The sequence below is a fragment of the Streptopelia decaocto genome (assembly GCF_964273445.1).
Source record: "Streptopelia decaocto genome assembly, chromosome: 14".
Classification (NCBI taxonomy): Eukaryota; Metazoa; Chordata; class Aves; order Columbiformes; family Columbidae; genus Streptopelia; species Streptopelia decaocto.
Window position 1 is genome coordinate 3,111,824 of NC_138669.1, and position 25,747 is coordinate 3,137,570.

At 49.4% G+C, this 25,747-nt stretch overlaps 1 protein-coding gene across 1 annotated transcript in view; it reads left to right on the forward strand.

The window, feature by feature from the left end:
- Positions 1-207: 207 nt before the first annotated feature.
- Positions 208-25,747, forward strand: part of PPP1R16B (protein phosphatase 1 regulatory subunit 16B) — a 60,168-nt gene continuing 34,628 nt past the window's right edge. Inside the window, exons 1-2 of the mRNA XM_082065399.1 lie at positions 208-317; positions 18,119-18,521. Of these exons, the coding sequence (XP_081921525.1) occupies positions 18,275-18,521 (247 nt within the window). The 5' untranslated portion in view covers positions 208-317; positions 18,119-18,274. The remainder of the gene's footprint in view (positions 318-18,118; positions 18,522-25,747) is intronic.

The window sequence follows — 25,747 nt, forward strand, 5'->3', positions numbered from 1 at the left end:
CCCACCCCCCTCCAGGTGCGGACAAGCCCTGGTTTTGCAAGGGCCCTCCCCGCACCGCGGGAGGGAGGGGATCCGAACGAGCCGCTCTTGCAACATCCCCGGGGATGCTCCTCCGCTCCGCGCCTTCCACCTGCCGGGGCGGGCTCGGGGCGGGGGGGTTGCGGCGCGTCGGTTCCGCGGCTCCTCCGCGGCTCCACCCCGGGGCGGAGCTGCGGCCGCAGCCGGAGGCGGGCGGGAGCGGGGAGCGGGGCTGCGCGGCGGCGCTGCCGGCTCTGCTCTGCCCGCCGGGCCCGCTGCGCCGCGCGGAGCTGCCGCGGGTGAGTGCGGAACCGGGGCCGGGGCGGGCGGCAGCGGGGAGCGGGGCCCGGAGGGGCAGCGGGTGCTGCGGGCGCGGCGGCGGGGTCCCCGATCTCCTTCTACGGGAGCGGGTGGGTGTGTATATCCGTGTCCGGGGCCGCGGAGCGGGGTCCCCGGCGCGCCCAGGACAGCGGCTGCAATCACGGCGCGGAGTTTCGGTAACTCCAGCCCTGTGCAATCCCAGCCCGGGCTGGCGAGAGGCGGTTCGATACCGTAGCCCGCTGCCTTCCAGGGAAGCATCGGGAACCCGGCTAATCCTTCGGTAAATCTGCAAACCTGATACTGGACGCATCTGATGATGAGGAGGCAATTACCTCTTGAACGCAGTTTTTACCCCATTGAACGACTGGCGTTAGTGTTTAATTACACGTTTGTGCTGTGGGTCATCATGTGAAACCCAAGACGCTGAAGTATGAGTTTCTCATGTTTGTTTGTTAGTGGATTTGCCTTACTGTATTTAGAAATCCTCTCCTTTTTGCATTATTTGGGTGTGGAAGAGATATACAGGAGGTAGCATAAATATAAGCAACTGTAATTCCTGAAATGGTATCAGGATTGCAAGTGTGTGAGATGAAGGTCTTTCTCGGAGAGAGTCTCCTTCAGATACTGGCAGACCAGGTGAACTTCAGCCTGAACTTCAGCCCTTCTCCAGCTCCACTCTGAGGCGTCACTGGTGGGAGAGATGCTTTCAGGTGACTCCGTTGACAAGCCAACACGTTCACGTTCATATCTTTGCTCACTTACCGTGAAAAGATCTTTGCTGTGATAGCTGTTCAAGGAAGAGGAGGATGCTTCAAGCTACAATGGAGTAGCAGTAAGTGTGGCTTCTCACAGATAGTCAAGGAGAGCATAGGGCTCATAAACCTGTTTTTTTAAAAAAAGAACCTTCTCAATTTGAGTTTATGTTCCCAAATAAATGCTTGGGGAACCTCGGGAGAGGCGGCTGCTGCGGCTGCCCCAGCTTTCCCTGTGCCAGTGTCCCGAGCCCTGCCGTTACCCGTAGGTGCTCTGTCACAGATGTGGAAGGGCCAAGTGCTGTTATTGCAGAAAGCAGAAGGGGTTGTTCTGGCTGAAACTGAGTTTAATCTGGTGGGGGATCATGTTCGTTGTGAGACACTGAATATGAAGAATACTTTTTTGTTTATGTTTTTCACTTCCTTGTTTAATCTCTATGCTACGGGTTAGACCGAAAGCTGTGGATGGTATTGAAAATGTGCTTCTTACATTATTTTTATGGGTTTTGCTTCATGTCCTAAGATGCCTCATGAGGTTAAAAAGTGCTTCTTTTCTTTCTGACTGGAAAACATAAGTGACTATTTCATAAGGAAAAATAAGGTTGAAAGTGTTGAACTTCAGATATCTGTGGTGGATGTGATGAAATGCTGAGATACTGCATCTTCTTTTTGCCATCAAGACCACGTGCCCAGGCTGCCCATTTCTAACAATGTCTTCTTGTTGAGTCTGTCGTTGCTGGAAAAATGACTCTGTGTGAGTGTGCTGGTACCAATTGTACCGGCTCCTTGGTACTTCTGTGTCGCTTCTGCAGCCACTTTGTTGGAACCTTATTTTCTCTTGGTTTAATAATTTATAAAACGCCTGTTGCCTCTAGGCACATTTCATCCAGTAAGAATAAAAATACCAACCAGTGTTTACTGATTACAGAGCCCGAGGTTGACAAATAATGACGCTTTTGTGAATGAGGGCATTTCTCATTTTTATCTTATATAAACTCGTGAAAACGCAGGGTTTGTGTTAAAAGTCTTCTGGGTATGTTATTCGTTTCTTATCCACATCCTTAAGGAGGTCTTCTGGCTGCTGGTGACAAAGTGGGTTTTAGCTGTAACCTTCCTTAACCTGATTTTGAGTCTGCTGCTTCTTTTTGCTTTTTCCTGTGTCTGACTCAAGTTTGGCAGCTCTCAGGTATTTAATGGTTATGAATTAAGATAGCAAAATCAGGTCCTACATCTTCACAAGCTGAGCTTCTTTGGCGTGAAAGAGGTCAGTCTCTTTTTGGGCAATAAATTACCCTCTCAAATCCTCTGTGAGACACTTAAGAACCACTATCATTAACTGCATTTTGAATCACTCATTGAGCTGGAGGGGGAAAATTGGTCTGCAGTTCATCTTGTCTGCTTTGAAACTGCTAAATGGTGATTCAGTGACCTTAGTGGGCAAATTATATCACCAGCTAATTGGTCTAAGAAGAAAAACTTGCTCGATATCAAACAAACTGGCTGCTGCTGTTCTACACTCTGAAACCCTCAGCTGCACCAGGTGATACCTCCAGTTTCAAATACTGACGGGTTTTTGTTGTGGCCCTGGAAAGAGGGGGCATTGTAAACTTTCTCTTAGGAATACCTGTGCCTGCCTCTTCTGCACCTTCAGCAGGTTTTGAAGCAATTATCCCTTAAAAAAAAGCATGAAAATCTTAACATTTCAAGCTTGTCTTCCTCTCTGGACAGCTCTCTCCTCTTCCTCCTCAGAGGGTGAAACTGCTCACCAGGGTGCAATGTTCTGGAGACTTGGCTCTGCCAGGGATCCCGAATTAGGAAGGATGTGAACGCGTGATGCTGGAGCCCCACTCATCACCTTGCCTTTCCCATCCCCGCTTTGGCAAAGCCGTTTTCAGGAGTGACTTATGTGCCCAGCAGCTCCGTGGCCAAGCGCTGGGACACGGGTCAGGATTAGCCCCTGTGTGGGCAACAAAACATGCTGGTTGGGGCCAGGAGAGCAGGATGGGACTGAACGCTCCACCAGCACTAACGGTCAGCCCGACCCCACTGCTTCCTGAAAATAATTCAGGCCTGGCAGCTGTAATTGCAGGTGAGTGCTGGTGCAGAAGCATCCAGGCACAGCACGTTCAGCCCTCCTTGCTTAAAGAGCTGCAGGAGTGAGCGGGGATGTGTGAAAGGGGTCAGCTGTTGGCTTTTTGCAAGGCTGTTAGTCGAGTTACACCACCTCCTAGGATGGCCTTGCCAGCTGGCTCATCCTTTAGGGAAGTTTAAAGAGGCTTATCGCAATCTTACGAGAAATCTGTCGTCTTCTATTAATCTACTTGTCTCTCCTCATCTCCTTTCCACGTGCTCCCTTGCTCATTCATCTCGACAGCACCGTTCTGCCTGTGCTGCCGGTTGACACCAGCTGTGCTCCTTGCCAAAGTCTTGTTTAAGCCACGTTCCCTTGTAAACTGTCACTTTTTGCCATCCAACATGGTTTTCCTTTATATATATATATATATATCTATATATATGCTATATTTTTAACTTCTTTTTTTTTGAAGGGGGCGCTCCTGAAAGGGCAGCTGGGCAGAGCTGCTTTGCTGGCAGCAGAATCACGGTACCCAGGAGCGATCAGACTCCAGGTCTGAGTAAGCCAGAGCCGCTCCTGTGCCAGGTCCTGCTCAGCGTAAGGGACCGGTAATTGTGGATGTGAATCACTGGCTGTCTGCAGCTTCCCCTCTGAAATCAGGATAGTTCCCTCTTCAGGGAGTTAGTGCAGCTCTTGGCTTGAGCAAAGAGTGCAGATGAAGGGCAGCAGAAAAAACCTGCCAGACTTTGGGAGGAAAAGGAGGGGAGAGGGGTGAATACTGCACCACAAGTCTCAAGGCAAAGCAGGAAAGCATTAATCAGTGAGAAACGATGATGCTGGACCAAGTCTAACATTGGGGGCAGCCCTTGGCACCTTTGCAAATGTCATTTTCAGAGTTATGTGGTTCTTCCTAATGGACCTTTTCCTTGCAAGCTTCACAGCAGCATGTTGGTACTGGGGTTAATATCCATGCAGGTACCAAGGAAAAAGAAATGAATAGCTTGAGGAAAGCTAAGCTTTAATATCCATACAAAGGAAACAAATGGTATATCATCTGACATGGATTAAGGTGAGCTGTGAGATCTCTGGCTCCAGAGGCCTGGGTAAGAAATGCAAAGCCTTTGATAAAGGTGGCTTGGCCTCCTCTGCTTCCAGGGACAGCATCCCCGTGCTGCTGCAGGTACCGGTACTGCCAGCACAGCGTATCTGCCTCTGCCCTCAGCTTTCCCAGGGATGCTCTTTCTCCTGCACAACACATTGTTTTCTGCCCTTGGATGTTGCTAGCTAGCAGGGAAATAGACCAGTGTGCTTTGGTTTATTTTTTTTTCAGAATAGTCAGCTGATTTCATCCCATGAGAAGGGGCTGAAAAGCAGGAGACAGGTGGGTTGGCATTCCTGATTCGTAGCCTTCCGTCATTCCAGCAGGAGAAGGATAAACCCAGAAGTACAGTTGCATTTCTGTTTGCATTTGAAAGAGCTTGATAGGCTGTGATTAATGAGACCAAGTGGAAGCTTGATAAATGGTAAATTCAAATGAATCTCAAACAAAAATGGCTTTATAAGAAGGCTTTTGGTTGCATGCAAAGTGCAGATCATGGGTTCCATCTCGTGCTGTTTGGTTTCTGGTTAGCAGGGTGTGTTGCACAGGCTGTCCCTGCTGAGGTGGAATAGCTGTACCAAGCCAGGTCTGTGCAGACCCTCCTGCGGGCACTTGTTTCTCTCTGGTTTAGGTTAATATCATATTTCCAAATTCGGGCTGTCAAATCTGCATCGTGGAGCCCACCGTGTCCTTATCTAGGCTCTAATTAGGGATGCTCTAAAAGCAGCAGGCCAGCTATTGTGGCTTTGCAGATCAGAACCATTGGCCTAATCTATTTTTAAAGGGAATTAAACTAGGAAAAGGTACTGTCACCCTAGAATAAGCAGCCACCTGGGGAGTTAACCCAGAATAGTTGTTCTGCTTTGAATTCGCACCTTATCTCACTTCAAAATAACTTTCCTTTCCATATCCGCAAGCTCTGTAAGCACAGAATACGGGCTATAACTTAAGCCAGATCACCCAACAGAGCTAGGAAAACATCTTTTTTCCATCTTTGCTTTCCATCTTTGCTTTCCATCCTCTTCCTTTCCCATCTTCTCTGCATCACCTCCCGGCAATCTACACACGCTCCTTCACTTAGGCATCCTTTTCTGTAATAAATCTGTCCTGTGTCCAGCTCCATCCCTGCGCTCCCTTCCCAGCCGCACCTCTGCAGTTTGATGTCCCACCTCGACAGCATCCCGCGCCCACCTCTGCTCTCCTCCCCATCCTCTGCTTTCTGCTGGTCCCACCCAGTGAATCGAGCATCCCGAGCGCTCGTCCTCCCAGATGTCTGTGTTGAGATTGCGCAAAGGTCTTTTCTTAGGCTGGATGGGACCTTATCACCATTCTCTGTGAGTCAGGGCGAGCACTGGGTAAGAGGCAGCATCGGGTGCCTTTTTCTGAGCTGGGGCTGATAACCTGAGCCAGGCCTGGGTGGCAGGCGTGGATTATTTGCAGCGGCAGACTTAGGCGCTGCTCTCGTGCTGCTCTCGTCTTGCGTCGGCTGGGCGGAGGAGTGGGTACATTTGCATGGTGTTTCGAGTTGTGCTGAGACACTCTGCTGTTACACTGCTCCTTCGGATTCGTCAAGCTCGAGTTAAATGCATATAATTTTAACATCTCATGATTCTTTGGAGGCTGACTCATGTTTTTTTTGGCCTGAATGAATCATAGCTCTTGAACTCCGTTGCTAAATTCATTATGCAACAATTACAGTGTTGGAAATGCCACCCTAAGTGCACACAAACAAGCTGGCAGCGGTTTTCCCCTCCTGTTCTCTCACCCTGTGTTACCAAGAGACCTCCCTAGTGAGTTTGCTTGGTAGCTCTTGCCTCCCCACTGTAGGTGAGGGGCTTCGCCCTTGAGCTGGAAGGGCGGGGAGGTGCAGGTTGGGCATTTCTGGAAGAGAGGGGACAGTCTAGGAGGGAAGGCTGGAGATGCACAGCTCATCGGTGCCAGCTGCCCTCATGTCATCCCGACTGCCCCGTGTGATGTTATGGCACAGTCACGGCATCTCTGAGGATGCACATGGGGAGAACCCCAGGTACGAGGCTTTGCTCTACAGTGGCTCCATGTGGCAATGTTGGATGTTGGCAGCATTTCACAGCCACAAGTTCTGCTCGATTACTTGCTCAGCAGCTCAAAGCTCAAATCCCCATCTGAGGAGAAAGACCAAGGAATACACGAGCCCTGTGCTGGCTGTGAGGTGTCTAGTAACACCCACCATTATTTTCTCTTCGTTCTAGTGCTAAACTGAGATTTGGGGATTTGCGTGTGGCTTGGCTTTTCATTACTGAGGTCTTGAGCAAGAATTCATCTGGCATGTGAAATTAAGAGGGATTTTGTACTGGGTGGGCTTTGCTTGCTGACTTGCTTAACCCACCAAAGCAGCTGGTGGGATCTGTTAGCAGGATGCAGAAGGACCATCTCCACCATGTCTGGATCCGATCAGATTTCTGGCTTTAAGATGGCCCTGCTACCCAAATTTGACTTTCACTACCAGAACACTGGTTCTTTTTTTTTGTTTTTTGTCATCCAAATAAAACTGCTTCTCAGAACAAATACTCAGCTGAGGTACGTACTGAATAGCAGGATGGGTGCCTGTGCCTGGGAAGCTCTTGCAAGTCTCCCTGAAGAGCAGCTGTTCTAACAGCTGAGTTCTGGCCCTTAAATCTCAATATCTTTGGGAAAAGTCTCTCTGCTGGGCAGGTCTGGCTGTTTGCACATCCAGACATGGCTGCACGTTGAGACAGCAGAAGGTGGCTGAACTTTGTGCTCATGGATGGACGAGATTCTCCTTGGTCTCTGGCAGCAGAGCCCAAGTGCTTGTAATCCCAGAAATGGCAGAAGCAAAGTAAGAACTAGACTGATGAAGAGGAGAGAGCAGCACCAGCAATTCTAGTACTGAGTTCATAGTGAAGTGTCCAAAATCTATTTTCAAAATAAGAACTGGTAAATATTTGATGAAACTGAATGTCAGAGCAACTGTATTGTCGGAAGCCAGTGTACCATCTCTGTGGCCAAGAGTAGATGCAGAAAACACAGAAAGTAGGGCACGTATGGTGATGTGCGGGTTGATAACTGCGCCTAAAAATAAGGTACTTTAGAAACACAGAATCTGCCTCGCAAGCAAGGCAGTGGCAGGCTGCTCCGAGCGTCTGATTTAAGGCTGAAACTGGTGATGTTGGCGCTGCAGAAAGCTGTGCTAACAGTTTGTTAGCATTTTGCTAGCAAAACATTTTGCTTCAATCTGATGGCTTGTATCTAAGATAAGGCTGGTGACTCTGGAACTGTGCTTGGGCAGAGGTGGAAGCAAGAGGTGGTGGTGGGGCTGTTGAGATGCTTTTCCTCAGCCAAGCCCCGCCAGCAGCAGCCTCTTCCCCTGCAGGGTTTCTGCTCATCTGCATTTTAAGGAGCCTTTGTCCTCTTAAAGTGTAATGGTTCAACTTTCTAGAAGATGCACTTATAATATTCCTGCAGCTTCAAGGGGAAACAGTCCTGTGGTGCTGATCTGTATGGCCATTGTTGTGAATGGGCTGATACTGGTACCCTACAGAATCCATACAGGCTTGGGATGCTTCTCTCACATTCTGGTGGCTGACCTTGACCTGCAAAGGCTTAGATGGACAGGAGGGTGATTTTTTTCAAGTGGAGGGGTGATGTGCATGGTTTAGCAGTGGAATAAGTCAGTTATCGTGCGATTCATCGAGATATGAGGGCTATGCCTTAGATAACAAATCCAGATGTTTGAGCCATATGGAGGAAAACATCCCATGCTATAGCATGCATAATTTGTTTTTCCCAAAGTATCACCTCTTTATTCTCCCAGCAGAACCCACGGGCACCCTGCTGGTCCCTGCACAGCAGAGGGAGGTGGGCAGCACCATCCTGAGTAGACACACAGGCTCCCTGATGGATGCAGGATGGGTCAGAGGGCACCTTTTTGTGTCACTTGGTTCTTTTGAGGGTTGTTGGAATAGTTATAGTAGTGTCCACAAGCATTAGAGTTGAAAGCATTTTGTTAGCAAAAATTAAATACAACTGCCGTTTTAAAAGGATGAATCAATTAGTTGGGAAGAGCATCCTCTCTTAAATTGCCCACAAAATCAGTATTCCTCAAAACCTCTCTCAGTGCAGGGATGAGCTGTTTGGCATGTTTGGCCGTGGCACCTGGGTGGTGGTTGTGCCCAGCTGGTGACATCTGTCCCGTGGCTGGGGACAAATGCCTGGTGCTAGTGGGCTACATGGGGTTTGCTCCTGTGCTCTGCTGTTCTGGGGACCTCTCCTGCCTTCCGCACGACCTGGTGCATCCTGCTGGACCTGCTCTTGGATCGCTGTGTGCTATGGGCTGGGTGTCCAGCTTGGCAGGATCTCTTGGTGTTAACGCTGGTGTAGCAAACTGCAGCACGGATGTGCAGGGACAAGTCTGCTCTTGCATACCAGCATCATCTCACAGTGTGATCCTGACATGGGTTGTCCTTTTCTCCCATCTGATTGTTGTTCTGGTGGCTTCGCTGGCATTGTCACGTGGTGCCATAACACTGCCAGAATCACTCCTTTGCCTTAGAAAAAGAAGAGGTAGGCAGGACTCTCTTCTGATGGCGAAGAAACCAAAAAAAATCAAAAATAGAGGAATGTAATCCCATGGGATGGTAGCTCCCCGTGGGGATGCTGTGTCCCCAGCCTGCTGCAGAAAGGCACAGCCATGGGGGCTGTGGAACTGTATGGGGGCAGGTGGGATGCCTGCTGTCACTGTCACCTCCGGTGCGTCACACAGGGGTGACAACGAGAGCAGGTATCCCCTGGGAGCCTGCAAAAGCCCGACCTCTGCAACACCCCACGCTGGTGCGGCTTGTGGTGCCCCCGAGCTGTACATGAAAACCCAGGCGCTTATCTACCTGCTGCTGTGCCAGGGTAGAGCCGTTCCCAGGCTTTAAACAATGGGAGGATTTCTGTTAGAAAGACTGGGGTGCAGGCGAATAGGGCTTTAATTTCTATCTTAAGGGAAGGGTGTGGGCTCTTAAAATGGTGGTTTTGAGATCGTGTTGGAAAGTAGCTTTGTTTTTCCCCTGTATCTTATTTTAAATCCTGTTTTGGGGGAAAAAATTGTCGCTTTTCAAATTACAGATCCCTAAACACATAGTTTAAAATGTCAGGAAGGGGGATGCGGTTTTGGAAGGTGCCACACAGCTCTCTCTTGCAGGGCCAATAGAAAACGGAAGCTTTAGCCGGAGAAATAAATACAAGGTAATGTCACTGTCACTGATGGGTCAGGCTGCTTTCCCTGCAGGTGTCTGCACTGCAACCCATGCTCACATATAATGTGCTGTGGAAAAAATAAATGGAGAGCCAAATCGGAGACTTATGCCCTCAATTAATTTTTGTTCCACATAATCAGAGCTGTTGCATGCCTTCCCTCGGATGTTAAACTGCCTGGCTCAGAGGATGGGGCTGCTCTCATGTGAGGGAAGTTGGGATTCGGTTCGTGTTTGCACAGAAATCCCGTTCTGATCTTCCTTTCTTTGCCTGAGGGCAGGGATCCTGCTGCTCCTTTGATGCTAGAGATAGATTTTGTGAGCAGATACTTTTCTTTGGGAGAGCAAAGGGGAGAGGGGAGTGGTGTGTGATGGATTCTTGAAGGAATAAAATGTCCTTGTCTTCAAGCATCATCTCGAGAGTCCCATGTGCCGCCTGGAGCCGCTGTCTGTGCTGTCTCGGGTACAGTGGGTGGGGAGCGGAGGGGAGAGCTTTGATGCACACAGTCCTCATCTAAGGAAGAAAATGAATCGGTACAATCAGTGTGTGCCCTCTGCAGATGTACAGGCTGGTGAATGGTTTTCTCTGTTGCGCCAAGTTAAAAAGGGATGGCTTGTTTTGGTGTGTAGCTCGAAATTGAGCCCTGAACTTAATTTCTGATTTTTAGCTTGATTCAAAACCACAGTTAGATTTTCAAGTTCAAACCATCTGAAATGTCCCTCTCCCTTCTCTGTGTGGCAAGCGGATGGCCAAGAGCTCAGGGGGGCTCTTTTTACTGATTCCCCAATCAAGCTGAAAGCTGGAGGCAAACCTGAGGTTTCACCCTTGGAAAGCCAGGGTGGGCTGGAAGGTTCACCCAGCGCCCAGTCTGGAGCTGCACCTCGAACTGGGGGCAGAGGAGCCCGTTCTGCCCGTGGATGTGGAGGCGGAGCGGAGCTGGGCTGCCCTGAGAGCCCGGGCAGTGAGCAGGATGCCGGGAGTCAAAATGGAGAGGGGAGGAAAAACCTCAAACTTGTAGTGAACGTAAAAACAATCCACATAAGTTCTGGATTTTAAAATCTACCCAGGCAAGGACAGTTTAATGCAGAGAAGCGGCAGCCTTGAGGGAACTGTGTGGAGCAGATATAGAAAAGAGCATTTGTTCTGCAGTTCTTCTAGAATAAGGTTTTCTAAAACGCCTCCAAGTCCTGCTGACTTGAGCTGGGAGTTGGGCTTAAGGAGCAGCTTTGCACAAGATCCACGTGGAGGAGTTAGTCCAGCTTTAATGCTCTGGCTTGCTCCTAAAGAAATGTGTAAGCTGAGCTTGTGTCCTGCTAAAGCAAAGCCCTTTGTGGCTGCGGCCGTGTCCCCCGAACCCCAAGACCCAGCTCTCCAGCTATTGATGGGAGCTCAGTGGCCGCTGTATCCATGTCTGGGGACCCCCACCAGATTTGTTCTGCTCCTCGCTGATGTTCCACTGGGTAGAGCAGCGTGTTTCCAAGCACACTGATGTGGGGGAGGACTGCTTGGCACAGAAGGTCTTTTTTTTTAGGGAAGCCCACGTTGAAATATTGATAGGAAAAAGAATGTATTTCTGTGCTGTGTTGTGTGTTTACTGGAAATATATAGTGAAAATACGGGGCGGGGGCTTTCCTTAAAGAACTGCTAATATTGTGAGGAGTGGAACAGTTGGGAGGAGAAAGGGATGAGGCACTTACATTTTTCTATTACCAACATTGGCTCCAAAGAGATTTATTTTATTTTATTTTTTTTTTTTTACTTGCTGTTTCACTTTTTTCTTGATCATATCTCATTCCCACTGCTAGGAAGGAGCTCGTTGGAGAGGGAGGGATGATCTGGAACTAGAGATAAAGTGGCCAAACCAAAATATTTTTAATTATCTGCAGAAGAACTTGGCTTCAAATTTTGAGCTTTCCATGAATCTAGAAGAACAATTTAAATTGAAGCACCCTCACCACCAAACTTACCTTTGCATCAAGCAGCATCGAAACTTCCTGTGCTGCAGACTGGTAAAACAGTATCTTCGCTTTAAGAAGGTAATTGGGGCACAGATTAAGTTACTTACTTTGCATACAAGAAACCTGTGGGAAAGCCAAGAATCTCTCCTGTAACTCCCAATTTCTGATGAGATGTCTCACCTAGAAGGTTTCTGTACCTGCTCTCCCCCAGCAGCGCTCAAGGGTGGACTGTAGGCGTTGTGTTCCCTAACGGGTTTTAGCTGAAATATCCTTTTTTTGTTCTTAAAGTGATGTTTCTTGCCACTTTCCCCTTCATTCCTTCAGGAGGAGCCATTCATTTCTTAGCACTGAGCATCTGCTGCTTAAAATGCTGCAGAAGCCCTGAGCAAGGGCAGGAGCTTCTCAGATACCAGTGAAATTAAATCATGCAGCAACAATTCTTGTAGTTTTAATTCCTCCGTGTGGTTAACCTGCAGGTGCTGTGGGGCTCGCAGCACGGCGCAGGGAGAATCGCACAGCGTGTGTTAGAATTTACTACCAGGAGCAATAACCAGAGCTGTTGGAGTAGCACCGAGGCACGAGTAGGGTTTCACCAGAACCTCATGGCTGGAGCGCAGGACTAGAGATAATAATCCTGAGCTGGTGGTGTGGCTCTTGCAACGAGTTTGCTGCCTGAAGTCAGGCAGGTGACCTTGTTCTGTGTTCACCTCTTCACCAGTTAATGCTCTTGACCTCTGGAGAAGGGTTTGTTGCGTGTGATTTTGAAAGTACAGGCTTAGGTGTACATCAAACTGTTGTTTCATGTGCTGCCCAGGGCTGTGTTGAGGTTGTGTGTGTTACCAGCGGAGGTTTCTGAGTTCAGCTTTGCTCCAGCCCTGTCATCCCGGGGGAGATGGTCAGAGCCCACCTGCCTCGCAGTCATTGCACTGAGATGCAGACACAGGAGGTGGCACAACCTGGCTGGCAGGGTGTCACCTCAGGGGAATAAAAATTGGAGTTTCAGGAAAGAAAGGAAACCCTTCAGGCTGTAAGCGCTGCATTTTGAATTGCTCACCTCTGCAGCTCATCACTGCAGGTGTTCTCTCCTCCTCCCCTGGGCTTTGTAGGAAACGTGACTGTCCTGGAGCACCGCAGGAGAAAACAAGTGTTTTGGGGCTGGGATTCCTTGGAGGGGCAGCAGTATCTCTGTGATTTGAACTCTCCTTCCCAGTTTGCCATATGGTTGCTGTTGATATATGTTGATATCTGACCCCCTGTCTGTCATCATTGGAAGTCCCAGCAGCTAAGTCCCCTGTTATAGGTATTTAAGACTATAACGGTTTGGGTAGTTGCGTAGCACAGCTTAATGCAGTGTCTTTGTTGATGATGCTCCAATCAAATGTTTTTCCAAAAGGCAAGAGGTGAGAGAAGCAGTTATAATAAGGAAAGAAATGCTATTTGCAGGCTGTGGTGGTATTGGCGTGAAAGACCCTCTGGTCTTGATGCACCCTGTACCAACCCAAACCACCACAGAAAAAACCTTACAGAGCCCCGGGAGCTGCCGATCCCGAGCAGGGCTCGCCGTTCCCGTCAGCAGCCCGGCAGAGGGCTTTGGTTTCCCCTTCCCCGGCGGTTTGGCCGCGGGAGCAGCGTGCGTGCCGGCGCTGGGGCGGGAGCGCCTTGGCAGAGCCGGCGCCGTTCCGTGCCGGGCAGCCACGGGGTTTAGGAAATGACTTTAGAGCCTGTTCCTCTCGGGGGGTTGGGAGGGGGACACTGCTGCCCTTCTCAGCCCCGCTCTGGGCTGCAGGGAGGGGACCTGGGCTCTGCGCGTGGGGTCAGCCCTTGGCACATCCACGCTTTCGGCAGCGCCCGTGTCCCCCACTTTATCCTCCCATGGGGACAGTTGAACCTCTGTGCTTTTCTGGCCCTGCTGCTCCTGCGTGTTGCTCGGTCTGGCCCCTCTCGGTGGCTTTCTGGCTGTTTCTGGATGGTGTTATGGGTGCTGGGCTGTCAGCGAGCTCTTCCCTTCATTGGGGAGATGATGAAGAGCTGCCCTGTTGCTTCCTCCAGACCTGAGATTGCAGCCAACAGCAGGAACAGCAATAGAGAACGTGCATCTTAAGCTGCTTTGTGTCCCCAGGCAGTGACAATCCCAAAGGTGATGCCTGAAGGAGAAGCCTGCAAATTCTTCATTGGTGCTTGTTGCTGGAGGATGGGGTCAGCCGAAGGGCTGTGATGGGCTGGTCACCGAGTATTTCGTGGGGCAGAACAAGCAGAGATCAGCCTTGGCCCTTGTAGGAAGCAGAAGGGGAAATCTGGCGATTCCTCACCTTTCCGTGGTGCAGGAGTTGACACCTAATGAAATAAATAGATCAGGCAGCCAGCTCCTCTGCAGGTCGCTTGTGCGCTCAGATCTCCGCTGTAGGCTTCTGTGCTTGATTTCCAGTTCTAGCTGAGAGAAGATTAGCTTGGGGTGGGGAGGAGAGGGCTATTTCTGTCCCTCTTCATGCCACTGATTTGACTTTATGCTGCAAACTCAGACACTTCACCTACTTGGTGGAGCCCGATCCTGCAGGTCCCTCCTGTAACGAGAATGGTCCTCTCGACTTCAGAGTGGCTGCTCGCATACCTGGGCTTTGAGTTGTACCTTTACTTGAAAGATGCACAACTTAGTTCAGCAGCTAGAGAATTCTATTTCAAGCAGTCCCATTCAAGGATTGCTCTTCCATGCTTTCTGGTGTTTGTATTTTTTTTTAAGTGGAATAAAACTGAAGTCAGTTGAAGCCACTTAAGTGAAGGACTCTTGCAAGTGTTTGTGTTCTGCTTCAGTGTCATGCTGTGCTCTAAGTAGTGCCTTGGGGAGATGTGACAGAGGATTTGCAGGTCTTAGCTCCAGCTTCATTGTCTGGCGGGGAGACGAGGAGGCTTTTCAGCATCACTCAGCACTGTGGCTGTTTTAATGGATCCAGCTCCAACCTCAGCAATATTATGGCAAAATGCCTGCAAGTTGAATGCTTTGTAGGAAGGTCAGGGGGGCAGCTCTGAGTGTGTGCTGGGACAGGAAAATAAACACTCGGTTTTCTCCTTTGTGGGCTGCAGGTGTCAACCTCTAAATGTGAACTCGGAAGCAGCACTTATATAGGGGATGCTGGACCCTCCAGGCAGGGATGCGGGTATGGGGTGGGCAGCTTTTTGCAACCACTGACTCAGTAAATTCTCACTTCACAGAATTGTCATCTCTTGTATCACCAGTGAGTAAGCAGTGCCCTCAAATAGTCCTTTTGAGCTTAGTGAGACAAACCTCGCACTAAGGCGACGCAAATGTACAGGAAATGCAAACTTTTTTTTTAAAAAAAACCAATTGCGTTTGCCAACGCTTGCGTGCCCTTTGTAGGGACTGATCTTTGACACGGTTGGAGCAGGTCTCTCTGCCTCAGCGCCGAGAGGACGGCGGTGGCACGAGCGCGATACGATAGGGAGCATCTCGCCTTCCTTTTGTACCCTGAAATAGAGTCACCCGTTGTCCCTGTGGGGCCAGGGGCCGCGTGTGTCTGACAGGATGCTCTCGGCTCAACGGTGGGCAGATCTGCTGAGCTCATGGAAACTCAGCCCAGTCGAACACGAGGAACGGCACTTCCCCCCCAACCCTTCTTTAAATAAAACAGAAACCAAAATGCGATGCCTTGCAAACCACAGACACCCACACAGCCAGCTTATGTGTCACTTCGCAGGTAAACAAATTCTGGGGCCTGCAACTGTGCTATAGTTAGACTGAGTTTGTGCAATGAGAAGCCAGCGTGCCATTTTTTTGGTTCGGGGAAGAAGCTAGGTTATCGGAAAACAGGTAGCCGGAGTGATGGAGCCAGTGTCTTTGTGAGGCTCCAGGATCTCTGGAGGGTACCAGGGGAGTTGTACCCAAGTCTAGGAGAAGTTGAGCTGTGTCCTCCTTTCAGGAATGCTTCTCAGGGTGACCTCTCTGCTCCTTTAGAGGTTTCTTTGCTGGTTGGTTTGGGGAGATGCTGGTGATTGGTACTTCTAGAAGAAGCCAGGCTGGACGGGGCTCTGAGCAACCTGAGCTGGTGAAGATGTCCCTGCTCATGGCAGGGGTGGCACTGGATGAGCTTCGAAGGTCCCTTCCAACCCAAACCATTCTATGTCTCTTGGTGTTTGTGGGTCTCCTCTCTCCATCTCCTTCCCCTCTGTAGGCCACTCAAATCTCTTGTTTGTGCTGTTGTGAGAGCAGAGGAGCTGCTGGAGGACGAGGTGCAAACAGAGAAGCTGAAACACAGGCATGTAGAGCAAACCATGTTTCTCCTCTACTTGTAAATCAGTGTCCTATTGCTCTTTCCAAGGTGTAATCCTAATACCACCGAGAAAACGTCCAGCTTTTTTGGAGGGGATAAACAGGGAAACATTGAAATAAGGTTTATATGCTTTAATAAATCTGCAGAATTAGGTCCTCATTTCTACTTCAGGTGTGTTTTGGAAAATATTTGTTCATCTTTCAGCGAACAATGGCAGAAGTGGCCTGGAAAAGGCGCAGGGTGGGAGTGCCGTGTGCGGTATGTCGAGAGGCATTTCCTGCCCTTGTCTCCCCTCCTTCGAGGTATTGTGAACGGGGCTTCAGATCTGCAGCCTGTGTTAGGGGAGCAGAGATCGCCAAAAAAGATACTTTCCCAGGAATGCCTGCAGGGCTGTGCAGAGCAGAGTTCACCAGAGGTGGGGAAGAGCTTTCCAGCAAAGTGCCTGCGCTTGGAAATATGCGTCTGCCCCCAAATTAAAAGCTTTTTGGATTTATGCAGCTCTTTTTGGCAGGGTTTCTGGGGGCTGTGGGCAGGGGTCAGGGGGAGCTGTGTGGGACTCTCGTGCCATGGAGGAGCCGTGACCCGTGTCCCTCACTTTACTGTGCCACGCTGAAGTCACCAGTTGATATTTTCCATCTCGGGCGAGTGGTTGAATTTGTAGGTAGTATCATTCTTATGAAAAACTTCCCAAGGATTTGGGTTTGTTCTTGTGTAGAACTGAAGTGTTTTTTGGTAATCTTAAAGTGTTATGTCATGGAACAGGGTTTTTTCTGTTGTTTTTTTATTTTTTTTTTTAATTTTTTTCAGATCTGTTCTGAAACCCTCAAAATGAGGTTTGCAGGTGCTGCTGAAGCCGCCCTTGGCCTTCTGGTGGCCCTTGATGCTGGATAAAGCGGCTGCTTTGGGACCTGCCTGTGTGCTCTGGCTGAGTTTGTTTGTTTTCAGTTCTCAGACCAATTATCTCGCAGAGGAAATGGTTTGCCGGGTTGTCAGTCTGCCGAGATATTTATAGGTAAGGTCAAACCCCTGCGGAGGTCTGTAGCAATGTTTGAAAGGAGTGGGTGTCTCAACCTGGTGAAATCCATCGCGACGTGGAGGATTTGCTGCACGGCATGGTCGTCTCCCTGCAGCTCTGCCGAGTGCTGCCGCCCTCACCGGGCTGCTTTGCCCTCTCAAGGGGGACGAACAGTGGCTTTTCCTGGCTTGACTGGGTGGGATCAGCTTTAGTATCCTCACCACATCTCTCACTTGGGTCTAGCTACCTCTTTCTGCTGATATTTTTTGCACAGGAGCTTATGAGACTGTTGGTTCCTCTCTTTTGGAGCAAGAGAGTTGGGCAAGGAATGGCTTTGCTGCCTGGTTGGGGTTTTCTCAGGTGCTTAAGCTCTCCTTTCCCCATCAACTGTTTATTTTTTTCCTCCTAAGCTGGCTAAGTTATCTCGTACGTGTTTATTTGCATTTTACCTTGGCATGCTCACCTTGCCATTTCATGCGCTCTGCTTGGAAAGAACCTGTTCAATTTTCTCGTGACATTGGCTTTATTTCAAATGCACCTTTCCCTGTTGGACTGCTCCTTAAATCTGGGACATGTTTCCTCCTCCGGTGCAGCAGATGATTGAGTGGCTGCCCGTGGGTTCCCTGGTTGATCGCTCTGCAGGTAGCGCTGCTCAGAGGTCTCCGATGTCGTGGTCACACCAGGAGTTCAGGGCTGTGATTTAACTGCTCTCATTGCTGTGCCTGCAGAACCTGTACAGCAAAACCAGAACGAGCTGGTGTGTGGTGAATTAAAAACCTGAAGGAAGAGAGAAATGAACACAAACCCCCATGTCTTTAAGTAGCTCAGGTGGTTTAAGTGTTAGTAATACGTCCCTGGGAGCCATCCGTTCTCCATCTGCCCTCGGCTGGGGCTGGAGTGAGAAGGGGCCAAGAGATGAAGTAGGAAAGTGCAGATGATGCTCCTGGTGGGTTGAGCTTCTCTGGGAGAGGTGGTGGTTGTGCTAGAAGGGGCAAGCAGGAGAGAAGAATGTGTCTCAGTACTTGAATCTCTACTGATTTTTGGAGGAATTATATTGAATACTGTGGAAGATCTTTGCTCATTAAGATTTTCTGCTGCTCCTAAGAGAGGAGACTACCTTGAACTATAGAGGTGAATGAATTGCACACTAAGACTACTGCTTAATCAAGAGGGTTTTGCTGCAGTGTTTGGAGTGGGCTAAGAGTGTAATCGGATAGTCCAGTGAGGGCAACCAAGCAAATAAAGTGCAATTAAGTGAGCTGCCTTTTGAGATGGTAGATGTTGCCTGTGGGCTAGTCTTAGTTCCTTGTCTTCATGGAATGATGAGACTTGATGCCTCACACTTTCCTCCTCGTTGCAGGTTTCTACCGTATTCTCAGTGGACGCTGCGATGGGCCCTTCCCAGCTCGATCTCAAGATGCCGTTATAGCAGCAGGCGGCTGCGATCCAGAGGACCTGTGGTGGGACATTGTTTCCCGCTGGGACATCCTTCACCCCCCCCCTCTCGGCAGAAGTGATGGATGCCCACGTGGACCTCCTGACGGAGCTGCAGCTGCTGGATAAGGTGCCCACGCTGGAGCGGCTGCGGGCAGCCCAGAAGCGGAGGGCGCAGCAGCTGAAGAAGTGGGCGCAGTATGAGAAGGAGATGCAGCACAAGAAGAGGAAGCACGAGAAGAAGAGAAATGCTGTTAACCGAAAGAAAGTGTCTTTTGAAGCCAGCGTCGCTCTGCTGGAGGCTTCTCTGAGGAACGACTTGGAGGAAGGTACGGCACTTGTATCTGGCAATTTCTTAGGCTGGCTGCCTGTGAGGTCCGTGTAGCCCTGTGGTGTGCAGAGGCATCTGTGTTGACATGGACTGGACTTCCCTTGCTGCGGTGTAGGTCTCTGGAGCATCACCATTGCTGATAGAGCGATGAGGTCCTCAAAGCACCGTGTGACAGCAGCGTTACCTCGATTGACATCAGGAGTGGGTGCACGAATGCCAAGTTAGGGCAGGAGTTCTGATTGAGATTTGGGGGAAGGGAGGCAGCTTTCATATCTTTCCTTTTCACACTCTACTTACAGAAGGTGTAAAACATTTCTCTGCCTTCTGGGTGTGCCTCTCGGTGGTTTCACAGAAGTCTGTCGCAGAGATTTACATGTCAGTGTAAATCTCTTCAGCTTCCCTGCTTGGGCGGATTGAAAGCTACATGAATGTATGAATTTTTTTCCCTATTCAAAATACTGAAAAGCATGGCTTCGCTTAATGCTTCCTATAGAAGAGAACTCCACATTGTTCAGAAATTGGTTTAATTGCAGCATTTTAAAGTGGATCGAAGTGCTTTGCTTTTGCTTAAAAATCTGAAGGGAGGAAAAGAATGTCTCCATCAGCCTCAGCGCAGCATGGGGGAGAGCCTGTAAGCTCTGGGGAGCCAGAGCTGCTCTGCAGAGCGGTAAAAAATGTCTTGGAGGAGATCTGGAACAGCTTTTGGGGTTGCTGCTCTGCCAGGTAGGGAAATCAGTGTGATCTTCCCGATCCCTTGGCATGGCAGAGACAAGGGAGATGCTCAGGAAACCTGGCCACTTGAATTGCATCTCTGCTGGGTAACGTTGGTCTTGTTTCCAGCATCTTTTGCAAGATGAATATATACGTGCCTGGTGTGTGGGTGGCAGGCAAGGACCTTGTCTTGTCTTGTGAGGAATCTCCCCAAAGTCACATTCCTGTTTCTGAGAAGGTCTTTTGTGCACCGTAACTTGTCCTCATGTGCATGTTTTGCACCTGTTTGGAAATGGAGCAGTTTGGTGGACAGTGCCCACCTGGGCAGCGTGTTACAAGCATTTGCCCATCCTTGCTGCATGTGTGTGGTTTTGTGTGCATTTGTAGCCTCTCTCTGGGAGAGCAGACCTGTGATAATGCCCTGGAAACTGCAGCCTTTTATTTGTATCTTCCTTGCTTTAAAGGTTTAACCGTCGCTTCCAGCTCTTTGCTCCAGTGAGCCTGTGTTTCTCACTCTGAGTTGTTCTAGTCTTTTTGGAGATCCCCAGCAGTGAAGCCAACTAGAGCCCCACTGTGAAGTTATGTCTAAGATGACAAATTTATGACCTGAATTGCCTCTGCCTGTGCTGGCAGATACTTGCTGGGCTATGGCTTTGGGTTTGGTACCCAGCTGCCCACCTGTAAGTGACACATCACCGTGTTGGGGTGGGTAATGAGTGTTTCATTGTCCTCCTCTTCCTGTGACAATGGTGCCTCTGCTCAGCGCATGGGCTGGAGGGTGCGATGGGGCCATTGAGAGGCCTGATCCTGTAGTTTTGCTTTCGGCACTGTCTGCCTTTGGACCTGGGCAGTCTGGAAGGAGGAAAGCGCCATCGCTGTCTGCCGTACAAATGATTTCTTGTTTTGTGGGAGATGCACAGATGACAGAGGTGTCTGCAAGTGGCATGGCACTTCCCTGCTTGGTGGAACATCAACCTCTCCATCTGCCAGGGAGGACAAGGACAGTATCCCTGGTGTCACAGGTGCTTCCCCTGTGTATTAATAGCCGGATTTTTCAGCTGCATTGGGATTTTAAGTTTGATTTGTTTTGTGCCTAATTAACTTAAGTCCTATAAATGGATTATGGGCAGGTTCTTTCCCCACTCTGCCCCCTCAGTGCTGTGGGACCAGAACAAAGGGGCAGAGGGGACAGAGTTAAAACTTGATGCAAAACTGGGAAAATTCCATATCAAGTGCCCTAGGCCAAAGTGAGGGAATATGTGGGGTTTTGGAGGTCCCAGGTGATTATTTTGGTATGTGAATCATCTTTCGTTTCCATGTGGGAAGTGGAGGGGGAGGTGCAGTATAAATGATTAAGAGGCTGAGAAGTCAGCGTGGGGAAGGTTGGCGAGCCGGGGGCGCAGCTGGCACGCGTCACCTCTGAGCAGCTGCGCCGTTTCCATTCCCTGGTACTTTTCTGTATTTTTGTATTTATTTTTTAACATTTTCACTCCTGGACTGGGAGAGGGGATGGTAGTAGGTGCTGTGTTATGGAATCGGGGAACAGAAAGAGGAGCTGAATAGCAAGTTGGCCCTTTGTCCGGAGGGTGTCTTGGGCCATGGTGTAACCTCCTGATGGAGCTGGTGGATCAAGCCATGTAGGATGGAGTTGGTGGGTGGACAACCCTACTCTGCTCTTCAGGGAGCAGCCCCAGGTCCCTGAGGACCTGGATGTGCTGATTTCCCTGTCCTTTGCCTAAGCCTTGCCCAAGTGTAACTGAAAGAGCAGCACCCGTTTTGCTCAGCTCCTGTGTGACTGTGGGTATCTGCAGCACCTTCCCTCGTACTTGTTTCTTTCTGCCATTGATGACATGGCCACTGGGCTGAGCCATCCCAGCTTGCCGCCTAGGCTGTGACCTCTCTGACTCTGCCAATGTGACAGCCTCGGAGAAGAGGACTTATTTCCCATGTAAGAAATCTGGGTTTGTTTACAGCTGATGAGCCCGTGGGTGACTGGACATGTTGCAGAATTGCTGTATCTCGACGCGTGGTGAAGCAGGACTGAAGGCAAAGGCTCCCAGGGATCATCAGCCCTGGCGTGAGCACGAGCCGCAAGGGGTGGTGGCTCCTGCCTGTTTGTTCCTCGCATCTCCTGCAACAGATCTGTCAGAACATCCCAGGTTTAACAAACAAGCTGCTATTAAAAGCTCCTTTGGATCTCTGCTGATAGAACCAGGGTAGGGAGCACACTGCAAACATGTTGGGAGCAGATGTGAGCGGACGGTCATGCTGGGGAGAAGTAGCGATGGGCAGCGAGCCCGGACCGAGGGCAGCGGTTCCGCTGGCTGCAGCGTGCTGGACAGGACCTTCGGTCTGGAAAGCTGAAATATCTACAGACAGTTTCTGGGTGATCTCCAGGGTGAGAGCAGAGCCCTCCCAGTTGCCACACTGGACCCGCTCTGCTCTCCTTGCGGAGGAGCTGGGAAGGGCACACCGTGGGCATCACTCACAGTCACTGCATTGAGTGGAAATAGGTTCAAACCCTCACCCAGCAATAGGGGCGGTCTGAGCTGGTTGCAGGAGGACAACGCAAATTGGGGGAGGACGCTCAGTCCGTACAGAGCTCACAGGGAGCAGCAGTGTTGGACACAGCCTCTGGGATGTTCTAACGGCTGCGAAGGGGAGCTGCTTTATAACGCAATAAAGCAGTGCTTTATAAGCTACTGTGCTAATTGCAAAGAAATTGTGAGGGCTGCTGAAGGCTGTGGCCCTGCGAGGCCGCCCTGCGAGGTGATGGACTGAAACCGTGGTCCTGCCGTTCCCAGGGCAGCACCTCATCCCGGAAAGCAGCCCTGGCTGCTGCAGGGCTGTCATGTCCAGGTCTTTCTACATCACTGAGCTCCTATAAAAGCAGCCCCAGAGCACGGGGAGAGGAGCTGGTGTTCTGCAAATTGAAAAAAGCAATCCCAGAGGTGGGTAAAGTGTCTGCCTGTACAGACGTGTGGCATTTGCTGCCTGAAGTCCCTTTGCACGGCCGTCCCGTTTGCAGGGGGAGCTCCCATTGAATGACAGAAGCTGGAGGTGTTGGTGTTAGCTGGGGGTGAGCTGTGTTCCCTTCAGTGAACCAACAGAGAAGTAAAGCCCCTGAAGGACCGATTCACCTTCCAGCAGGGCTGGAGGTGCCCTGGTTTCTCCTGCTCTCGCATGAGAGCTGCCCCCACAGCCGCGGCTCCGAGAAGCATCGCCGCAAAGTCCTTCAGCTCCCACCTTCAGGAACTTCATCCTGCGAGCAAAACTTTGTCAGAGCCAGAGCGCTGCATAAAACAGCGTTTCTGCAGAAGTTTAACCATGCAGATCCTTCTGGTGAGTGAGCCACAAAGTGAATGGCAACTCAGGTTTGATGACCTTGGACTTGGCATCCAGCAAAACAGTTCCCGTTAGCAGAGCAGCAAGTGCAGGCTGCGGCTCGCTGGGTCCTGCACTGGTGTGGAGATTTCCACGGGGAGGGTATATGTATTGCACAGCTTGTTCGTATAAATACATCCTTTGCATTTCCATTCATGCCGACCCTTAACTCTGTAAATGTCCAGGAATGATGAGCGTGGTGAACTCCTCCAGGAGCCGTCCCAGGCTGCTCCCACGGTCCTCCCTTCACACCTTTCTGGAACAAACCCAACCTTGTCATTTGCAAAGGCATTTTTAAAAGAGGTCCTAATTAGTGTCTATAAATTGCTTTCTTTAACCTTTCCAAGTTGATGTGATCTGTTCCCTTGTTACTAAAAACCTTTTATGAGGTGCCTTAATTTTCCACCCACCTTATTAGTCTCCTGAAGCTTTTTACATGGGGTTCCTGTGTGCAAGTCTATGAGCAAGTGCATTTATCTGTCTGAGATTTCTCTCCTGGGTTTGGTGCCCTTTGAAGGGCTCTGAAAAAATCCCTTTTATCACCAACAGTCTGAGTGTGTATTCGGGGAATGACTCAAGTCAGAAATGAAGTCTCTGTTCAATAACAAAGGCATTTCTTGAGTTTTGAACTCCACGGGTGTGGAAATGAAACCCGTCGTCTCTGGGAAGCTGCATGTGGGAGCTCTTGGCAATGATGGATTTTGTTAATTTTGTTAATGGTGGTTGGTACGTCTTCCAAAAGCAGATTCACATATTTGGCCACATTTAACTTGGCTTTTTCGTGCAATCTGGATGCAATGCCAATGCGGGGTGGCTTGCATATGGCAGCTAACTAGATGGCATCTGGGACCATGAGCAATATTGAATATGAGCTTTCTCTGTTGTCATAACAAGTAAATAACCTTTTATTTTTTTTTTTTCCTTCCTGCAATTTCAATCAAGTGAGAAAATTATTTCCAGAAGAGCTTGAAATGCAAGTTTTTCTTTTTGGATGTTAATGCTGAAAGTCTGACTCGGGTTTTTACTGGAGCGACCCCTTCCTCCCCCAAACTGGGAGTCAAACGTTTTGTTTCAAACCCTTTCTTTAAACAAAAAAAGTATGATCAGAAATACTTTTTCTAATGTCAAAATGAGAGATTTCCTTAACTTCCGAACATCTCTTTTAAAAACATTACCCTGGCTGTTGTAAAACAGTTTTGGTTTTAGTGGGCCAAGTCGCTTCTTAATCTCTTTCACAAGGCTTGGGGCGCATGTTCTCAGGGTGCTGGCTGCTGTGTGCACTGAGCATCACTGCTTGCTGTTCCATGGTATGAGAGTTGGGAAACGCTCTTTCCATCCCTACAGACCAGAAATTCTGCATCTTTTGAGTCTCTTGTTTCACAGCAAGGCCCATAGCACGAGCGGTCTTCCTCCTGCACTCCATGCAGGCAGCGGGTGCTTTTCTTGACTAAAACAAGAACTGAAAGCACGCACACGGATGCTTTTGTGCTGGGAAATGGTGATGTAGGGATATTGGCTGGAATTTTGATCAAAATCTTTCCACTTGCACTTTGTTTGGCAGAATGCGTGTTCTTGGCGTGTGTGATGGAAACGAGTTGGTTTTACATCAGTTTGGTTTCTGGCTTTTATACCAGCTTCCACCACTTCTGATGCCACTGAAAATGGTTCTTATATGTTTTGGGATAGTCTTAGAAGATAATCGCCAAATGTTGGATTCAAACTGCTTGTCCCTCTAGTAAAGATGGTTTGTTTGGATTCAAGGTGTTTTAAATCAAACAGGGATTGGCCAATGACTGTTGCCAATCTCAGATTTTGTTTCTTGTTAGAAGTGGCTTAAATCACTTCATCTGCTTCTAAATTTTGGCTGCAGTGCGTTTTGGAGGGGAAACTCAAAACCAGTGTTTCCTTGGTTGCACATACCCCTAAATGCAAACTGGGCATTTTTTTGATTTATTAGTATCAGCAATGATTGCTTCTTAGTGGAACCGTGAGTAAGGAGCGTTCGCTTTTGAAAAGCGATCTGCGCAATGGGGGGTAAAGGCTGAAACTCAGGGCTGTGTGTGCGAGGTGCAGCAGGTAGGAAACGTCAGGTCACCATCTGCTCGGCAAACCCTGCCCGGCCAAAACCCAGCGGGGAGAGCTCAGGATGCGATTGCTGCCTTCGCTGGGAGCGTCAGGACTTTTGTCAGCCAAAGGCAGGTTATCGATGGGACCTTAGTTCAACCAGGTGCCTGGGGATGTTCATGCGTACGACAAAGCTCAGTCGGGGACCTCTGGTATCTTCTGTGTAATAAGGAGCAGCAAACTGGAGTGAAGTGTTGTCTCTCTGCCCGCCTGGGTTGTGACCTCCGATAGCCGAGGCTCTGCCTCACCGTGGTGCCGTGTTGTGATATCTAATCCCATTCTGCCAAAAGGATGCAGGATGTTAACCTGGTCACTGCCGAGAGCTCGCTGGTACCCTGAGTTCTGCTGCATCACCATGTTTCTGAGTGTATTCAGGAAAAAACAAAACAAACCACAGCAAAAAAAGCCAACAAACAAAAACACACCCCCACACCAAAAAATCCAACCCCAAAGCCCACTCCTCTTTGCATATAAGTATTGATAAGGAAATGAACATTGTTGGAAGTGAAGCCTCCTTTCAAGGCTGAACCTCACATGGCTGCTTTACCCTGATGCTGTTGAAAATGCAGCACTTGAATGTAGTTTCTGGACACGAAGAACTTGGCTGTAAGCTGTGGCTTCAGGCTCTGCTTTCTGCCCCTTCTTGTAGTCAAGGAGAACTTGAAAATGGATTAAATCTATTTTTTTCCAGATTTAAATTCCTGCCTGTCTGGATCTAGGCCAGCTCAGCTCAGCTGGTGTAGGTTTCTTCCTCCTAGAATCATGGAAAATGGAGGTTGAGAGGGCCTTGGGAGGTCATGTAATCCACCTTGTGCCCCAAGGCAGGATCAACTGTATCTAAAATGCTTGCTAATGAGGATGGCGTTAGGTGTCTTAATGTATTTATAGGCATCTCTGCAACATGAGAGCAGATACCTGTGCAAGCGGCCCTGCTTCTCATTCAGTTCTGGACATTTTTCCCACTTGCTTGTATTTATCCCCTTTCATTTTGCTTTGCATCCCATC